The 17,941-nt window shown below is 53.2% G+C and overlaps 1 protein-coding gene and 1 long non-coding RNA gene across 17 annotated transcripts in view; one reads left to right on the top strand and one right to left on the bottom strand.

Moving 5' to 3' along the window:
* Positions 1 to 17,941, bottom strand: part of RBFOX3 (RNA binding fox-1 homolog 3) — a 346,512-nt gene that overhangs the window by 244,729 nt on the left and 83,842 nt on the right. For all 16 annotated transcript variants that reach the window (XM_039500494.1, XM_039500496.1, XM_039500495.1 and 13 more), the window contains exon 2: positions 9,704 to 9,830. In XM_039500494.1, the coding sequence (XP_039356428.1) occupies positions 9,704 to 9,830 (127 nt within the window). The remainder of the gene's footprint in view (positions 1 to 9,703; positions 9,831 to 17,941) is intronic.
* LOC120382982 lies at positions 1,750 to 14,670 on the top strand. Its single transcript, XR_005588306.1, has 3 exons — positions 1,750 to 1,876; positions 6,261 to 6,432; positions 10,865 to 14,670. It is a non-coding gene; the product is annotated as an uncharacterized LOC120382982 (long non-coding RNA).

Here is a 17,941-nt window from a genome sequence, read left to right as displayed (position 1 = left end):
GCCAATCTGCAACTCCCCATATAGCCCTCTGACACTAGGTGTGCTGAGATCCCCCTCCTATATCATCACCCGATTATGAAGTCGGAAGAAATAACAGGGACATGGCAGGTGCTGCTCTCTGTGCTCTTGAAGGAGAGTACACAGTCTCACCTCCTCACACCCACCCCGAGAGCCACCCCTCCAGAACCTGCTGCTTCCAGGCAAAGGATAAACACAGGAGCCTCCACCCCACAAGGTCCTGGGACAAAATCCCAAGACATCAAACAAAGGGGATGGAAAACCATGCAGCTGAGCACAGCCCCAAAGCAGAGAGGCTCTCCAGGTATGTCTACACTGCAATATAAACCCAGGATTAGTTGGACTCAAGTGAGCTCACTTTGCAAAAGGCTTGATTGGTTCGTTCTCCATTGCAAACCCAGGAAGCTCTCTGACAGCGTACTTGCAAATTGGATTAATGCAGACTTGAGCTGCTGCCATTTGCAAAGTGGGGGCAGCGTTCATTTTCAATAGAGTGGATCGCAGATTGTTGGGCTAGAGAGGACTAAGGAAATTGCCCCGTGGAATTGTGGTCTGCTTCCAGCTGATTCCTGGGACCCATGTCAAGTGGGGCTGCACCTACACTGCAAAGCAATAGGGCTCGGACCCTGAGTCCTGGCTTAACTCGAGTTCAGACCCCCCAGCCTTGCAGGGTCCTGGGCTCTTGGGTCCGAGCCCTGGGTTAGCGCAATTGCAGTGTAGACACAAGGGGTTTAGGCTCAAGCTCAGGCTTATGTTGCAGTGTAGACATACCCATAGTGTGCACAGCAGCTAGCCACCCCAAATCCACAAGCTATAGCCACCCACAGAGGCAGTCCAGGCCCACTGTTGTGCTGGAGAGACTACCTCATTCATATCAACACATGCCCCCTATCCACACCCTTGCCAAAAAGGAAGCACATTTGGTGGACAAATAAACACTCTGGGAGAAAGTGTTTCAAGAGAGCAGAGCTGCTGGGACGCAGACAGGCTGCCTCTGTAAATATGAATGCTCCAGCCAGCCAGATGCTGGGAAAAGCTCCTGGTCAAGTGGGGAGGGCAAGCATCTTGTTCAGACCCATCCTTTAGATCAGGGGTCTCAAACTCAAATGACCACGAGGGCCACATGAGGGCTAGTTCATTGGCCCGAGGGCCGCATCACTGACACACACCACCTCGCCGCCCCCGGCCCCGCCCTGCCCCTTCCATGAGGCCCTGCCTCTATTCCAACCCCTTCCCTGAAGTCCCCACCCCAACTCCGGCCCATCCCTGCCCCCAGAGGGTGCATGAGAGGTGTGGCAGGGGCTCAGGACAGGGAGTTGAGGTGCAGGCAGGGGGCTCAGGGTGCAGAAGGGGTGTGGGATGCAGCTGGGGGCTCAGGACAGGGAGTTGGGGTGTAGGAGGGGTGTGGGATGTGGCAGGGGGCTCAGGGCAGGGGGTTGGGGTTCAGGCAGGGGGCTCAGAGCAGGGAGTTGGGGGGCAGGGTGCAGGAGAGCTTCGGGCTACGGGGTGGCAGCGGTGCACACCAGGGCCAGGGCAGGCTGGCGGCCCCAGCCCCGCTCCATTCCAGGAAATAGCTGGAACCATGTCCCTGCGGCCCCTGGGGGAGGGGGACGCAGCGCTCCGCATGCTGCTTGCCGTGCCTCCAGGTACCTCCCCCGAAGCTCCCATTGGCTGTGGTTCCCCGTTCCCGGCCAATGGGAGGTGCGGGGGGGCGGTGCCTAGAAGCCAGGGCAACACACCAACGGAGCCCTCTGCTTCCCCCCGCCCGCAGGGACCTGATGCCAGCCGCTTCAGGGAGCGGCGCGGGGCTCGAGGGGGGCAATCCTGCGGCTGTAGTTTGCCCGACCCTGGCCTGGAGGTAGGGGGGGGGGCGTGGCGCGGGCCACTTGGCGGGCCGCAGGAAATAGCCCCGCGGGCCGCATGTTTGAGACCCCTGCTTTGGATCTTGCCATGAGCGTTACACATTGCCAAAGACAGAATACATTCACATAAGCCAAAATTCTGGCTCTCGAGCACAGCCTGCTCTGCCAGGCTGGGGAGGGAGGAATGCTCTCCAAAACAGCCGAGTGAAACAGTGCCCTGCAGCCACTACTCTCCTCTCCAGACTCCTGCACAACTCTGTTTTCAGGGGCAACGGAGCGGCCTTGCAGGGGACACACTGGCCCTGCCCTGTCCATCCCCAACTCTGAAACACACCCCTCCCCCTGCACAAACCCCTGTCAAAAGCCAGGCCAGGGAAGCGGGATATTTATGGGGAGCTGGAGTCACCTGCACCCTGAAATGGGTATAAAGCCATAGTCACCATTCCTGGGTTGCCATATTTATATCCAAGGATAACACAACGAGAAACCCATTTTTAACAAAGCCATGCACACAGCACCTCTTTGCCCCATTTGCACCCACATAGCCACTAGCTGCCACATCCCCTACCTTTCCTGTTCTCTTGGCCAGGACATAAACCTTTCAGGCTGGGTTGCTTTAGGTTCTTCTAAACTAACGATTTGAGTTCAAGCCAGTTCTGAACAAAGAGATGGCAAACTGTGACATCAGAGATAACTCAGCCAAGAAATAAGTATTTGACTTTGATTTTTTTTTGCAATCTTATTGAGGGAAGTTCTTCAAGAGTGCCTAATGGATTTAGGAGCACACATCCCATTTAAAGCCAATGGGATATGTGGCTCTTCAGAAATGTTCAACATCTCCCAAAAAGCCCGCCTGTCACATGTCACAGCTGTGAAATATACCTTCAGATGAGAGAACCAGCAGCACTATCTATTCTTTGTGAGCAGTAGTAATAATCCGTTCTTAGCACTTTTCATCCATAGATCACTGCACCATTCTCCCCATTGTACACAGAGGGAAAGTGATTTGCCCAAACCCAGGAGTCCTGTGTCTTATCCAGTGGAACAGAGTGCTCTGGCAATGCTAGGGCAAGGGATTCTCCCATCTCTGTGTCCTGCACAGGTCTGTGGTGCCCTGAATATTTCCAGCCCAGGGATCCTGCACTGGCACCCCAGCCCATGGATGTGCCTTTGTGGTCCCATTGCTGATTCCTGTTGTGTTGCAAGATTGTTTCCATACGGGAGCAGCCAGCAGAGCCACCAGCTCCCAGCTCTAGTGCTTAACGCTACATCTGGAAACTCTTCTCACCCTTAATTGTTCTTAATGCTTTAACACACTGAGTGACTAATAGACACTAATTGGGCGGCTTTAGCAGTGAGAGCACACAGGGAGCATGGCTGGCAGCGCCCTCTGTGCCGAGCTGGTACTCTCCCAGCCATATATCTGCCATCACATTACAAACATCATAAATCACCAGCGTGCACACAAAAAAAGCTAGTCTAATTCTCTCTGTTGCCCCTCTGCAAAGAGGCACAGAGCCTGAACCCTGAGTGCAGCAAAGACAATTTGAGACAGAAGCTGACAACTTCTCTGACCACTCCATCCGTCAGCTCGCACCGACGAGCAGAGGGGCGACACACCTGCAGTCTCAGCCATTTCGCTGACTTCCATTACTTCCAAAACCATCCCAATAGCCTCAAACACAACGCCACCCCTCAAAACCATCCCAATCGCAGCGCTGACTCACATCGCACGGCGGCCACTCGCTCGTGGACATTTGGCCCCACTGCAGGTAGTTATGAGCTGTGTATTTTGGACCTGTCGTTGAGGCTCCACAGCTAAGGGTGAGAGCCACTCTCCACTCAAAGCCTGACTGGATACCCCCCCTCCAATCAAACTTTGTGCCCAGAACAAGCCCTTCTCCATCACTCCCTCAATAACAGCCCTTAGCACAGGACCTCTCCCCAATGCACAGGGTTTTGGGAAGCACGCTCTTCACCGTTACTGATGATGCAGGCAATGCCCCACTCCTGCTCAACCCACTTTTACATGCTGGGCACCCCCTGCATTGGGCTCTGGTTTAATCTTCAGACCTCAAGCAGACACAGGAAGACAAGTGATGGATAGGCACAGGGGGCACAGTAACTCTCAGAGGATTTATGGGTAGTAGGGTGGCACTGCTGGGGAGCTGGGGAAGAAGAAATGTGTTGCAACAAAAGGGATCAGTGTTTCACTACCGGGTTATAAAGTTGGAAGAGACCTGTGGATATTTGGCGTAGGGCTGCAGTAGTCTAGTGAGTTATGAGCTTTGGGCCAAGAGTTAGAACTGTTGGGTTCTATTCCAGGTTTGCCACAGACTTGCTTCGTGACCTTGGGTGAGCCACTTAGTGTCACTGAGCCTCAAATTTCACATCTGTAAAATGGAGATGCCGCTGAGCCATCTTTGCAAAGCATCTTGAGATTCCCAGGGGCTTGCTAAGTGTCAAGTATAATCGTCATTATTGCACACCCCATGAGCGCAACACTAGCTAGCACAACTGGTACTGTCTGCTCCAGACCAGCCTAAGATGTAACTAGCAGGCAGAGGAAGACAGGGCTGGAAGGTACCTCCTGGGTTGAATCTAGTCATTTGCTATGGCAGGCAACTCCACCGTATAATCCCATTCATACATTTATCAAGTTCCTTCTTCAAATTAGTTGGGTTGTTTGCCCCCACTCTTCCTAGTGGGAGGCTGTTCCAGAACCTCCCTCCTCTAATAATTAGAAATCACCTTCTACTTTCCAGCCTGTGGCTCTGTCTACACTACAGCCGATGTCACTCAGGGGTGTGAATATCCCCACCCCGAGCGACATACACCGACATAAGCGCTCCTGTGCACAGGGCTATGCGGCTCACGGAGGTGAGAGCTCTCCCATCGGTACAGAGCGTCTGGGGAAGGTCTATATGTACAGCGTTGCATCGGCACAGCAGCATCAACACAGCTGAGTCACTGCAGTGCTGTACATATAGACATGGCCTAAAAGTATTCGTGGACAGTTTGTCCCCATTTGTTCTGGTCCCAGCATTGTCCTTAGCGTCAATAGCTCCTTGCCCTCCCCGGGGTTTACCCCAACGTGTTTAGAGGGAGCAATCAGATCCCCTCTGAGCCTTCACTCTGCTAGGCTGAACAAGGCACGATCCTTTAGTCTCCTCTGGTCAGCTCAGCTCCCCACTCCCCCGCTCATCCTAGCAGCCCTTCTCTGCACCTGCTCCAGTCTGAATTCAGCTTTCTGGAAGTGGGGGGATCAGAAGTGCACACGGTATTGCAGGGGAGATCTTGCCAGTGCCTTGTACGATGGCATTAATCCTTCCCTAGCTGTACTGGAAATACTGAGCGCAGACATCCTAGGATCGCATTTACCTTTCTCACAGCTGCATCAGTCCTCCTGGACTGGAAGAGGAGGAAGGCAGCTGCCCGCTATCCAGTCTGCCAGCTCAGCCTCCTTCTCTGTTGTTTCCAACTGAGAAGCCCACAGCTTATAGCAGAAATTCTTATTATAGGGCATGACTTTGCACTATTAAATTTCATCCCAGGGTGTTGGGCTGGCTGGTCATTCTGTTAGGGGATATTCCCTTGAGCAGACAGCACCTCAAGGCCAAGGCCAGGTCACTTTGGCTCAGTGACTCTGGAGCGGGTGTGTGGAGGAGACATTGCCCCTCTCTTAGGAGGCCTGGCCTGCATGCACACAGGACTGGCTGTTCTCATCAGCGCATTCTGCACCAGCAGCAGCACTGCTTTGGACTACATCTCACAGGCTGGCAGGTCAGAGGAGGAAGGCAGCTGCCCGCTATCCAGTCTGCCAGCTCAGCCTCCTCTGCGATCCTGGGAACACAGGGTGTTCACTGAAGTTGCACTACAGTAGGAAATTGACACAAATCTTGCTACATAGCGGCTAAGCCTCCCTGGCCATGTTTTCTATAAATCTCCTGGAATTTATTATATGATAACGAGCCTGGAAAAGCTAAATTAAATCCATAGCCAAGAAACTGACTTTCAAGCGTGACCTAATTTACTTTCTTGAAGAAGGGAGAGGAGCTGGGGGGGAGGGATGGGGTAATACCTTTGGCAGTCGTTCATAGAATGCCTTCTCTTTGCAGCTGCTCACACCTTCCTCCTCCCCATCCTCCTCCTCCTCTCTGAAGCCTCACCAGCCACTTGGGGGATGGAGCTGCACAGCCTTTCATGTCTAAGCGGATCTAGCACTCCCACTCACTGGAACAAAAGCACCTCGAGGGCTCCCCTTTTCCATGTTTTTTCCCTTAAGAAGCACTTTCTTCCCGGGGGGCTCCATCAGATTTCAGACTGACAGAGAGTATATTTGCAGAAGCTAAGTTACACTGTGTTCTCTCCTGGATCCAGGCCTCTTCTGCATCCCATTAACCCAATCTTCATGCAAAGCACCCAGCATCCTCACTTGAAGCTTGTGGCTTGGAAACCAATACCTTCTTGCAAGGCCTCACGCGAGAACAAGCCCCTCCGCCCCCCACATGAGAGGAAGTTGAAGGACAACAAGGAAAACGACAGAGAAAATGTGAGCGGGGAGATGCTAGGGGTTTGGAGAGTAATCGGTGTAATGCTCTAGCTCCGAGGTTTCCAGCCTGTGGACCATGGACTGGCCACACACGGCCAGCTCCTTCTCCTGGTTTCCAGCAGCTAAGGCCATGTCTTCACCACAAGAACAGGCACAGGTTGATTTTACCTCAATGTATCTGAGATCAACCCTATACTTCTCACTTGGGGTGTTAATCTTGATTACATGGAGGTAACAACCACCAGTACCTTGCCTCCACTAGGGGAGAGCTCACTGGATGTCAAACACACACCTAGTGTTGCAGCGAATACCTAGCCTGAATCACAGTAAGAGAAGCTAAATGTACATCAAACACTTCCCCCGGGTTATGATGTGACTGTAAACTGGAGGAGAGGGGGGGTCCATTGGTGGCCAATGGGAGGGGAGGTGCCCACAAGACACTCAGGGTTTGTCTACATTGCCAATTAACAGCACTGCAACTTTCTCGCTCAGGGGTGTGAAAAAACACCCCCCTGAGCGTAGCAAGTTGCAGTGATGTAAAGCGCCAGTGTAAACAACGCCCCAGCGCTGGGAGCTACACCCATTGTTGAGGTGGGTTTTTTAGAGTGCTGGGAGAGCGCTTTAGAGTTGCCAGTGTAGACTAACCCTCAATCAAAGGCTGCCCTACACATCAAATGGAACCCAAATAGTTCAGCCACTAACTTATTCTGGAAGAGAAGTGACCTATTTCAGTGTTGCTTAAGTGGGTAAAAAACAACACAAGCTAAGTCAACATAAGAGATTTATATTGGGCCAAGAGTGACCGCAAGAGACTGGCACGGAAACACCATGTAGTGCAAGCTAAAATCCATTTAATTCTTGGGGTGGCAGGTCGTGTGCAGACCAGCCCTAAGATGTGCTCCCAGGGTGAAAAAGTCTGAGCACCCTCTGCTCTAGGCTTCCACCTCCACGGGCTGCAAGTCTGGTGAGCTCAGCCTCCTCCCTTTGCCCAGTGACTGGGACCACCTCCATTCTTTGGTACGATTCAGGATGACTGGCAGCCTCTGCTCAGGAGACACTCACGCCTGCAAGAACAGGGATGCTACATGCTCGGACCAAGGTGCACAGCAGAGCTGTGAGTGGGATGCCCTTGGACTTCAATAGCTAGCAGGGCTTCAAGAGAGGACTGTAGTGCACTGGCAGAGTCAGAGTGGGGGTTAGGGCTGGAATAGCAGAGTGCTGCTGTTCTGGACCGAGGCGCACTGGCAGAGTTGCGCGTAGGAAGTTTGCATAATAATGCCTGCCCACATGACGCCTCCTTGTAGCCAGCGTGATCAGAACCTCACTTGCATGAGCAATATCATCCACCCAAAGTTTGGTAAAAGACAAAAAAGCTTCAAGGTGATATACAGAGCTCAGCTTCCTTTGCTCCCTTCAAACTGATTAATGCAGCTAGGGAAATAGGCCTGTGCTGCCTCTTCATAGAGGAAAGGCTTCTCTTTAATCCATCTCTCAGGACGACCTCTGCCCCCAGCGCCGGATAAAGATTCTCAAAATCTCGTTCCTTATTTTACGATTTCAGGGCATGCACTTGAGACTGACAAAAGAACGGAGAAATTAACGTACAAAAAGCAGCCACTGCAAGGCAGAGAGATGCACAATAGCCATCCTGCCGAGCCTCTCGCTCCTCGAACACACAGCAGCAGGCTAGCTGGGGAGGGCCAGCTGTTCCCACCTCCCAAAACCAAAAGGGACCACGAACTCCTGCTGCCAAAAGGTTACATGGCTGTGATGGAACAGAGCCATTGGGTCTGGCGTTGGCCCTTCTGAAGGGATGTCTACACTAGATTTTTTTTTTTTTTTTTAAACCTGGGGTTGGCTGCGATCAAGGTAAAAACTACAGTGCCTGGTCTCTGCTAGGATTTTACAGAAAGATCGCGATCTCCAAGTAAAGACACACTTTTTGGGGGGGAAGCTAGAGGGGCACTAAAGACATAGCCACAGTGACATCTAAAGAGGTCCTTATAGCCAGCTCTCCAGATCAGATCCTGTAAGGAAAGGCCACGTTTTCAAACCCAGACGCATGGTTTGCATGGACAAACAGGCACAGTGGGGCAAAAGGGTCCTTCTGCATGTGCAATAGGTCGCACTGAGCAAACAAGTCGGACAGTTTTGGAAAATCCACCCAACCCTTGGCACAGGCCCAGCATCAGCACTTGGGATGGACTGTGAAACTGGGGGCAGAGGGGAGGGGTAAACAAATCTGCTCCACTAAAGATAATGAAAATGGATGGAAAACCCCTTTGTTGGCATTAGGTGTCTTTTCCATCTGCCACCAGCTGAGGTCAGTGCTCCCAAAGTCACATAACGTCCAGGGGCTGTTCCACCTGGCCTCCTCCATCTGTGATCCTGCTCCATCCCAACCAGTAGGTCAGACGCCGCTCTGCCTGGCCACACCACAATCCTCCCAGGAGGCAGCTGCACTTTACTGCTGTACTTAAGGCTGGAAAGGAAAGAGACTGAGGGCTGGTCTAGGGGCGAATGTAGCACTAGTGTAACCTAGGGTGTGAATTTAAATCAATCTAGTTAAACTGAGCAATGAACTGGAGAGGGGAGACACTACAGTGAGAAGGTGCCATACGTACATACACAGACTCACGGGGAAGGGGGGGCAGAGGGAGGAGCTACGCCACCGGGAACAGAGACAGTATTTGATAGTGGATCTCACAGCTGGGTTGTGGACACAGAACGTTAGTTTTGCATCGTGTAGGTGATGTCAATGCACATTTGCACGTGATGGTGCAGGGCTGTTTGTGTCTGGGTGCATGCGTGCGCCTTGGTAATTCCTCCTTTCTCTCAGTAAGATTTTCCAGGCCTGTACTTGGAACAAAGCTTCTCCCCAGGCTGAGAACTTTTACAACTCTGACACTACTCCCTGTGCTGCACAGCTGGGGAGACAGCCGCCAGCAGGATAAATGCCCCCTGGGCATGCCCTCGTGTCTCATCCTCCCACCAGGACCCGAACACTGTGTCATGGGGCCGGATCCTTCCTGCAGTCTTTCCCCTGAAGGTTCCCACTGTCCAGCTCCCTTCACAAGAGGCTGGAACCAGGACACCTGCACAAATGTAGATGTGAAGCCCCTCTTTACTGGAATGCTTGTGTAAGATCTCCAAGGGGAGTGCAGCACACACGCCCCTGCCCCCCACAGCACTTGGAGGGTAAAATCTCATGTCCCAGCTGTAGAACACCCAGCCCTCCCCCCACCTCCTCTGCTCAGCCGAAGAGTCTCACCTCCAAGGAGGGGCACCTCTCACTGAGGGCACTGTGGGTCTGGGCCTGGTGCTGTTAATACACAAACTTTGCTGGCCCTCAGAGTCGGAGGCAAGAGCCGTCAGGGTCTCCGTGGCAACTTCTGAACCTGAAAGAAAGAGAGAGAAACTCCAGATCCTGTTCCCATCCCAGTGTCCTTATCAATAATAAAGGAGAGAGGAGGATGCAGACAGCAGAAAAGCTCAATTGTTTCTAAATGGCACAGTTTCCATGTGGCAACACAGACTTAATTAAGTCTCTTTTATTATTATTAGAATAGGAGTGCCTCATGGGTAGCAAACCGCTCTGAATCCCACTGGCATTAGCTTGTGAGCAGAAATGCAAGAGCCCCATCTACCCAGGGACACTTGCACCCCGAGATTGTGGGCCTACCATCCACATTTCTTGCCCTTCAGGATGGTCCCAGGCAAAGCCCAGCATCATCTTTGAGCTTGTACCTCAGAAGATCCAAGTGTAAGCCACAGGTGCCCCTGCCGCAGCCCTGGCCACTCACACTGGCTACAGCGCAGCATTAAGAATCCACGAACCCAAGCTCCCACTGTGAACGGGACGAGTCGGGGGCCTCTGGCACTTGTGGTCACATCAGTGAAAGGAAAGAGACCCATGATGCCCTAGACAACCCTGCTACATAGGCAGCCCTGGAGAAGCACACTTCACCCCTACCCTGCTGTCCCTGGGCACAAAGCAGGTTAACAGCAGACACCTCATTCCAAGCACAGGCCTGCATAAGTCTGGAGGCCCGACATTCCCTGCGTTAACATCTCTGGCTCAGCCTCCAGGTCTGAAAGGGAGAAGCAGTGTCCTGCTCCCAGCTCAGACAGCCCCAGGAGTGCAAGTACCAAGGCAACTCCTCCCTTTGTAGGGTGCGGGTGGCACGCTTGGGCTGGGTCTGTGGGAGCAGTGTTGGGGGGATTCTTGGCTGTGCTGGGGACATCAGAGAAAGGCATACAATTTTTAAATCCCTCTGCCTGCCCACTCCCCCCTCCTTTCTTTGAAAGACGCAGCTTCGTCCCACATTGATCGCGACAGGTCGGTTTTGTTTTTCGCGATCCAATGGAATGGAAAATAATTTAACAGCTTGTCCCCTCCTATAATGGGACTTTCCCCCTTACTCCTCACTAGGAAGACCATCAATCACAGCGCTGAATGGAATACATCCACCCCATGACCTCAGCCATGCAGTTCCCCCACCCCCACCTGTGAATTATGGAGACCGCATCGCTCGGTGGGACAGGCTCAATGCTCCAGCCTCAAGCTGAAAGCAGAGATTTATCCCTGTGGCGGAATAGGGGGCAGAGGCCAGAAGATAAGTCACAGAAAAGCCGCAGGAGCCTCTCTCAAGGTCCTCCAAGGTTGGCTCGTTAAACAGCAAGGAGAGGAGAAAAAAATGCCCGCAGTGGCACAGCTCACAAATAACCCTCCAGCTTTCAAATAAAAGAAAAGCTGAAAGGGAGCCTGGCACCTGGGATGGGCTCTGCAGCAATGCCAGCTAAGTTCACCCATGGAAACACCTGCTGCAAAGCGCCTGGGCCGCAGAACCTGTGAAACGGACAGCTCCCCGAGCACCCACCTCATCAGGGAGCCCAGGAAATGAACCCGGTCAGTGCTCAGATGGGGGCTGTCACTTTCCATCTGGTGCAGTGGCGGGACAGTCCCCATCTTGCCCTGCCTGCTGTAGTACTGGCGGAAGGGAAGAGAGAGGGAAGCAGCCCTTCAAACTCCAGCCAGGGGGCAGACGCAAAGGGAGGGCAGGTGGAATCCAAACACCACGCACAGTACTGCCTCTGCCATCTCAGAGGAGATGCTGGGAGAGCAGCTCCCTTCTTCCCCAGAGCTGCACGGCTCACTCTCCTGCCCCCAGCTTTGCAAGGGCAAAGGGCAGGGTAATGGGAGCAGGTGTTGCCCTGGGTGGAAACTGTTCATCATGCACAGTACCGGCTGTTCAGCAGGCCCAGGAGAAGGCAGAGCTCACTGACTGTGGCACAGAAGGCAGCATCCCTCCCTCGGTGGTCATGCCCACCCCTCCTTCCCCAGAAGACCCTGACACCGCTGCCAGAGTAGAACCCCCACCCCCAGGAATAGGCAGGGATCAGTTCTGTGGGATTCACCCCCCACGGTCCATAACAGGAGTAGGAGCAGTACGGCTGAAGCCTGTGCTGCACCCCAATCCCTAACCAACGTACCACGCGGGGGGCTGGTGAGATTCTTCCCTTCCTCCTCCCGCAGCAGCTGAGCTGTTGGTCTGGGCTGAGGCACCTCCCAGGAGACTGGCGCAGCCCTGAAGGCCAGCGTGTGGCACAACCCCGGCTCAATAAATAACCCTCGGCCTGGGAACCGGAAGTAGCCTCAGGCCGTGGCGGTTCCATATGGCCAGAGCGAAGCGCCGCAGCCCCTAGTGCCGGTCCCAGCCCAGCTCCTGGACAGAGGCAGTGGGACACGGAAGTGCACAAAACTCGCTCTCCACGTAGGGGCAGCTTTGCTCTTTGTGTCTTTCTCCATCCCCAACTGCCAGGCTCCGTGCCCTCCCTGCCCCAGCTAGGGTGGGGTCTGGCTTGGGAAGCAGCATAGCGGGTGGTGTTGGAAGCTGCTGGCGGACCGCCCCAGGCTGCCTGCCCCATGCACTCTCCCATGTATCAACAGGCCCCCCAGACCCATTCCACACACGCACACCCAGAAACCCAAAGAAAGAATCACCACCCTTCCCACAAGGCAACAAAACAGAGATGGGGTGCTGAGGCCTCAAGGCTCTTCCCCACCCCCAGGAGCCAAGGAGAGAAGGCCCCGGACCTCTAAGGAGCCCGGAAGGACGAGCCAGAGGCACAGGCCAAATGAGAACAGGGATACTCCATCAGGAGCGGAGGGGAGCCTGGACAGAGATGCTGGCACTCGGGCTGGGGGTGGTAGGTCAGACACCAGAGCCACTGGAAAGAGCCTGCTCAGATGGTGACTCCAACAGAAGATGGCCAGACAGCTCGGCCACCCGAGGCCCCACTCCTCCAGCTACCACCAAACTGGGAGCAGTTCTAGAATTCCCGCCCCCCAGGGCAGCAGCACAGAGCCTGCGATAGCAAAGGCAAGGCAGACACCATCCTGTTACCCCAGCGGCATGGCTCATCGGCTGCCATGACAGTCACAGCAGATTCCCATCAGCCACTCTAGTAACAGCTGTTTACAAAGTCGCCAGCAAGTAAAATCCATCTGCCCAGTCCCAGAGAGAGCATTGTCTTGTCTGGCCTGCACTCCTCACCAGCCGGGGAAGGAAACAATGGGCAGTACCTGCTGTAAGAGCATCCTTCTTCAGAGGGGTTAAAGCAGTTTACACACAGCTGGCCCCCCACTGAAAGACTGGGGAGTGCAGGGAGAGGGGAAGTGACTGAGCTGAAGTTATAGTCACTGGCAGAGCTTGGAATGGAACCCAGGAATCCTGGTTCTCTGTTCCCTGTTCTGACCATTAGTTAACACTGCCTCCAGCCAGCCTCCCCCTGCTACATGCACTGGTTATTCACCAACCCGACAGGCTGCTCTTTCTCTCCTCATAGCTTGCTCCAGCCCTACAGTGGTTTAATGTGAGAACAAAGCAGCAAATTCATGTATTTCTTCTCAGTTGTTCAAATCCCAGAACGTCCCCTGCCCTGTGACCCCACTGCACAATTCAGTCCCCAGGTCTCTTCACCTGAACAGGGACTTGCTCCTGGAGGGAGCTGTGCCCACGGGGCCCTGCAGACAGGAGGGAGGCAGCAGGGAAGCCCCACTGGGCAGAGGGGTCATGCCAAGCCTGTCAGTGGAGGGAACGGCTCTATCTTGATCCTGAAGCCGGTCTCTGCTTTACAATAACTAATTAGCCAGGGTGAACGGTTATGACAGGAACTCCCAACCCTGCTCCCCCACATAGCCCTTTCCAAGCCCTCACTAATTAAAAACCATCTCCTGCTCATCATACGCTGAGCTCAGTCACCCATCCCTGCCTGGCAGCATCAGAATCCACCACTGTCACTGAACTTGGGGCAGATGCACCAAACAGCACCAGTCCTCTCCCGAATGTGCTATCACCAACTGAATAACCCACACGAGCTCTGCCCAGGCCATAACACACGGGGGGTTGGACTGAAAGACGCAAACACAGACCCTGGAATCCCCACTCCTGGATTTAGCACCAGGGAACCTGGATTCCTGCCACGCCATCCTAACAAAACTCACCACTCAGCACAAGAACACTGGGCAGAGGAGGCTGCTGCCCTCCCGGGGATGAAGACCCTCATGAAGTTCTCCAGCACTGCAAGGCACAAAGCCAGCTCCACTGCAGAACACATGACACACAACCCAGAGAAAGAACAAACCTGGGAAGTAACTTGGTACTAACAACAAAAAGCTCTGTCCTGCCCAGACTCACTGGAATTCCCCTTCACCTAACTACACCCCCTCCTTAGTCTGCCTACTCCTGATTAACATGCACATCACCAAAGCTCACTTCCCGCCCCACACACACTCCATGCCTCTCATCCAGCCCCCTCCATCAGATCCACCTTTGAAGTCAATTTGTCATGGCCCAATTTTCTAAATCACTCTGCAGAGCCCATTTGCTGCTATCCCTTAAATTAATCGGTTTGTGGCTCCTCTTCCCTCTCCCTCTGATTAATTTTAAGTTACAAGAAACTAGCTCTGAGTTCAGAGTTAGAGGGTTTTTTGATCACACATCAAGCTTTTCTTGTCAATATCTCACACAGCTGCTGTTAATCGCCAAGAAAATCACAAACCCATATGCTGGGCTCTGAGCTCACAGACAGCATCGGGGTAAGAAGGTTCCATGCACATCACATACAGCAACTGCAGGGTTAGGGAGCGCTGGAACCCCGTGCTGTAGCAGGACACCTGGCACAGAACCGCTCTCCCAGACATTCTGCTAGCTGATACATAAGGGGGAGAACCCCAGGGCATCTCCCATCGGCGTAGCTGCTCCACCTCCCCAGGAGGCAGAAACTAGGTTGACAGGAGAATTCTCCCACCGACCTAACACTGTCCACACTGAGGGTTAGGTCAATTTAACTGCGTCATTCAAGGGGGTGGATTTTTCACACCCCTGAGCAACATAGTTATACCAACCTAATTTCCTCCTGTAGACCAGGCCTTAGAAACACCTTGTCTTCAAGAGCTAGAGACCCCACCACATCCCTAGGTAAGCTGTTCCAATAGTCACCCTCCCTGTTAAAATGTACCCCTTATTTCTAATCCGACCTTGTTTAGCTTCAGGTTCCAGACATTGGTTCTCATTAGTTATCTAAAGACTCATGGTACAGAACAGACCTACAAGCACCACTGTTAATGCCGGTCATGTTTAACGCAGGGCCAAGTTTCAGGCACTGCTGCTTCACTCCTACTATGGCAATAAAGCTGCAAACCTTAAAACGGGATGAAATACAATAGGGTTATTTTTTCAGTGTCTTCCATGCTCTAATGAAAGCCCATGCGTGGGGAGTGAGGGTGGAGAATTGGGCTGGGATGATCTGCACCAGCAGCCTGTGAGCAGTGGGAGTCAGTTATCTCCAAAAGGAGAGCATTTCATTAAACAGGAGCAAATCTCCACCTATGCAGAAATGTGTTCAGACCCACCAGGAAGCCTCTGCCCACCGTGTGCAAACACAGAGGGGCTGGAAGCCCATTGCCAAGCCTGGAGGTTCAGCTCCCTCTACGAACGTTTACTGCACAATAAAACACTGTGATTAGCTCTACAAACCAAAGCCAGCAGAACCCCAAGGAAGGGACAGAGATAAGGAAAGTCACTTGCAGCACTGGCAATCTCAAAACGGATCCAGCAGATGCTGGTAAGAAAGGGGAATTTGGGAGGTGCTGCATGGCCTGGGTTTGGTCTGGCTGTCCCGTCTCTCTCTAACACAGACCAGGCCCCACCAGGACAGACAAAGGGAACGTTCCCAGAAAAATCTCTCACCCTTTTGTCCCAAGCAGTGAGTCAAAGTTTGGTGCTCTGGGAATGTTCCAGTCAGAAGCAGACTGATGCAGTTTTGTTTATTTGCAAGGAATGTACAAAGTGCTGCGTCGCTGAACTAGGGTTGCCAACCCTCCCGGTTTCATTGGGAGTCTCCCGGAATCGGTCTCTATCTCCCGGAGGCTACTGAAGCCAAACCGGGAGATTTTAGGTTGCTAAAAGTCTGGCGGCACAGCAAGACTTAGACAGTTGGTTCCCGAGGGAACCAAGAACGAAAGGAGCAGTTTCTTAGCTTACAGCCCCAAGCCTCTTTTGCCAACACCTGCCCCAAAAGGTGTGTCTAGCTTTTTCCAGGTTCACACTGCTCACAGGCTCCTGCTCGGCTTCTCTTGCCTCTTTTCCTCTACTTCCGTCTGTTCTTGTCATCGGTGACCTCAGTATGTGTGTGTTCTCTCACACTCCCCACATGCTTCCCCAAAACAATACGCAGCACAGAGCTCCTGGGCTGCTCACCTTTTGACTTAGGAGTGGCTTGTGCTCACAGTTCTGTTAACTGAAGGGTAAGTTCACACCTATCAACCTCAACTGGGTTTTAAGCCAACCCATAAGGAGGTTTCACCCAGTTCATAACAATATTTTGCCAAGCCAGCCCAATGCTCTCTTTTTATTTACTTGTTTCACTTGAGATATCTGCGTCACACACACACACACTGATGCTGTAGGGCGAGGGATAAGACTCACAAGAGGTGGTGATGACAGAGGAGGGGAATCTGTGGCTTGGATTTCACCATCGCAATGGTACTACTGAAAAGCTTCCAGGCACTGGAGGGGACAGTTGTGAGCAGACTGTGCAGGCAAATACGATGAGCAGTAAAGCGTGATGGGGGGTGGTCTTTCAGCAGAAGGTCGCACTCCAAGTTTGCGCAGCCCAAGATATGGTCACCTGCTCTGAGATCAGAAGCTGTTTCCCCACTTATCTGTTCTGCGCCCAGTATCTGCGTGACAGAACATGGCATTTGGGTAATGGGATTTTGATGCTCAACAGAAGATGTTTTCCTGAGTCTCACTTTACTTCACACGCGAGATGACCACAACCATCAGGTGCCACTGAAGAATGCTAAAGAGTTTGAACTTTTACTTGACAGGAGCGGGGATAACTTTGTATTTAATTGTGAACTTGGCAGAATTATTACGTATTTATTTCAGCCTTAAGCTACCCAATCACAATGTCCCCTCTCCACCATGGCAGGTGCAGCTGGTAATCCAACAAGGACATCCAAGCACCAGTCTCTTCTAACTGAAGCCCATGGCCGCCTGGCAGGCAGGCTGCCCTATCCTTCGCCAGCAGTGCTACAGTTTTGGGATTGCAAAGACACTGTAAGTGGCCATCAGTTCCCACTCCCTGCCCTCACACACATCCAAAGGGCTGGAGCTCAGCTATCAATGCGAGACACCACTGCCACGTGGCTTCACTGAGAGGAAGCATGGGTGGTTTTAAGTCATGGTGGCTCAGTCTCAGCTACCAAAGTCAAACCGGACAAGGGGGCAGAGCACACCAAGTGGCCACTGCCAGTCCAGAGCAAGCTCCCATCCGTGCCGGTGCTGCAGGACCACACTTGTCCCAGTGCAAAGGGTGAAATGGGCCTAATGGGGGCCAAACAGCTCCTCACTCTCCTGTCTCATGCAGCTGCCCCCAACTACCGTACCCTCCGCAGCCCTGCTCCTGGAGATCATTGTCTGCACTTCTCCACAACAGTCTTGGCTTCCCCACAGCGTATGGGAACCCTGCTACTGATCCTGCTTTCAGGAGGTTCATCCCAGCAACCCCCTCTCCCCCACAGCAGGACTGCTCCTTGCTTCCCCTGGGGCCCCAGAACTGCTTCCAGGCTCGAGGGGTTGCATCTCAGACCCACACCTCGCTGACCTGTGGGTAAACACTCCGATACCACGTTAGGTTCCATGACTACAGCACCTGCCGCAAGCCCATCCCGAGGGATGCCCAGAGCACGGGCGCAACAGAAAGCCCAGGAACAAGACCTGCCCACCCGCATCTCCAGTAACCCATTGCCACTGCAGCCCTTGGGAGGAACATCCCTGCACTGGGAGGTGGCTGGGCTCTCCCGTGCTGCGAGATCGCTTTACTCCAATTATCCTGGACTTAGATAGCAGGTTAAAATTGACCCTCAGAGTCCTGGCGTCTCAGTCCCAGATACACAACACCACCTCAGGGGGCAGCGATGCCACAGCACACACCTTCT

Source organism: Mauremys reevesii, linkage group 15 (assembly GCF_016161935.1).
Source record: "Mauremys reevesii isolate NIE-2019 linkage group 15, ASM1616193v1, whole genome shotgun sequence".
Classification (NCBI taxonomy): domain Eukaryota; kingdom Metazoa; phylum Chordata; order Testudines; family Geoemydidae; genus Mauremys; species Mauremys reevesii.
The sequence above is the reverse complement of the archived record's forward strand: the minus strand, read 5'-3'. Positions and strand labels throughout refer to the sequence as shown.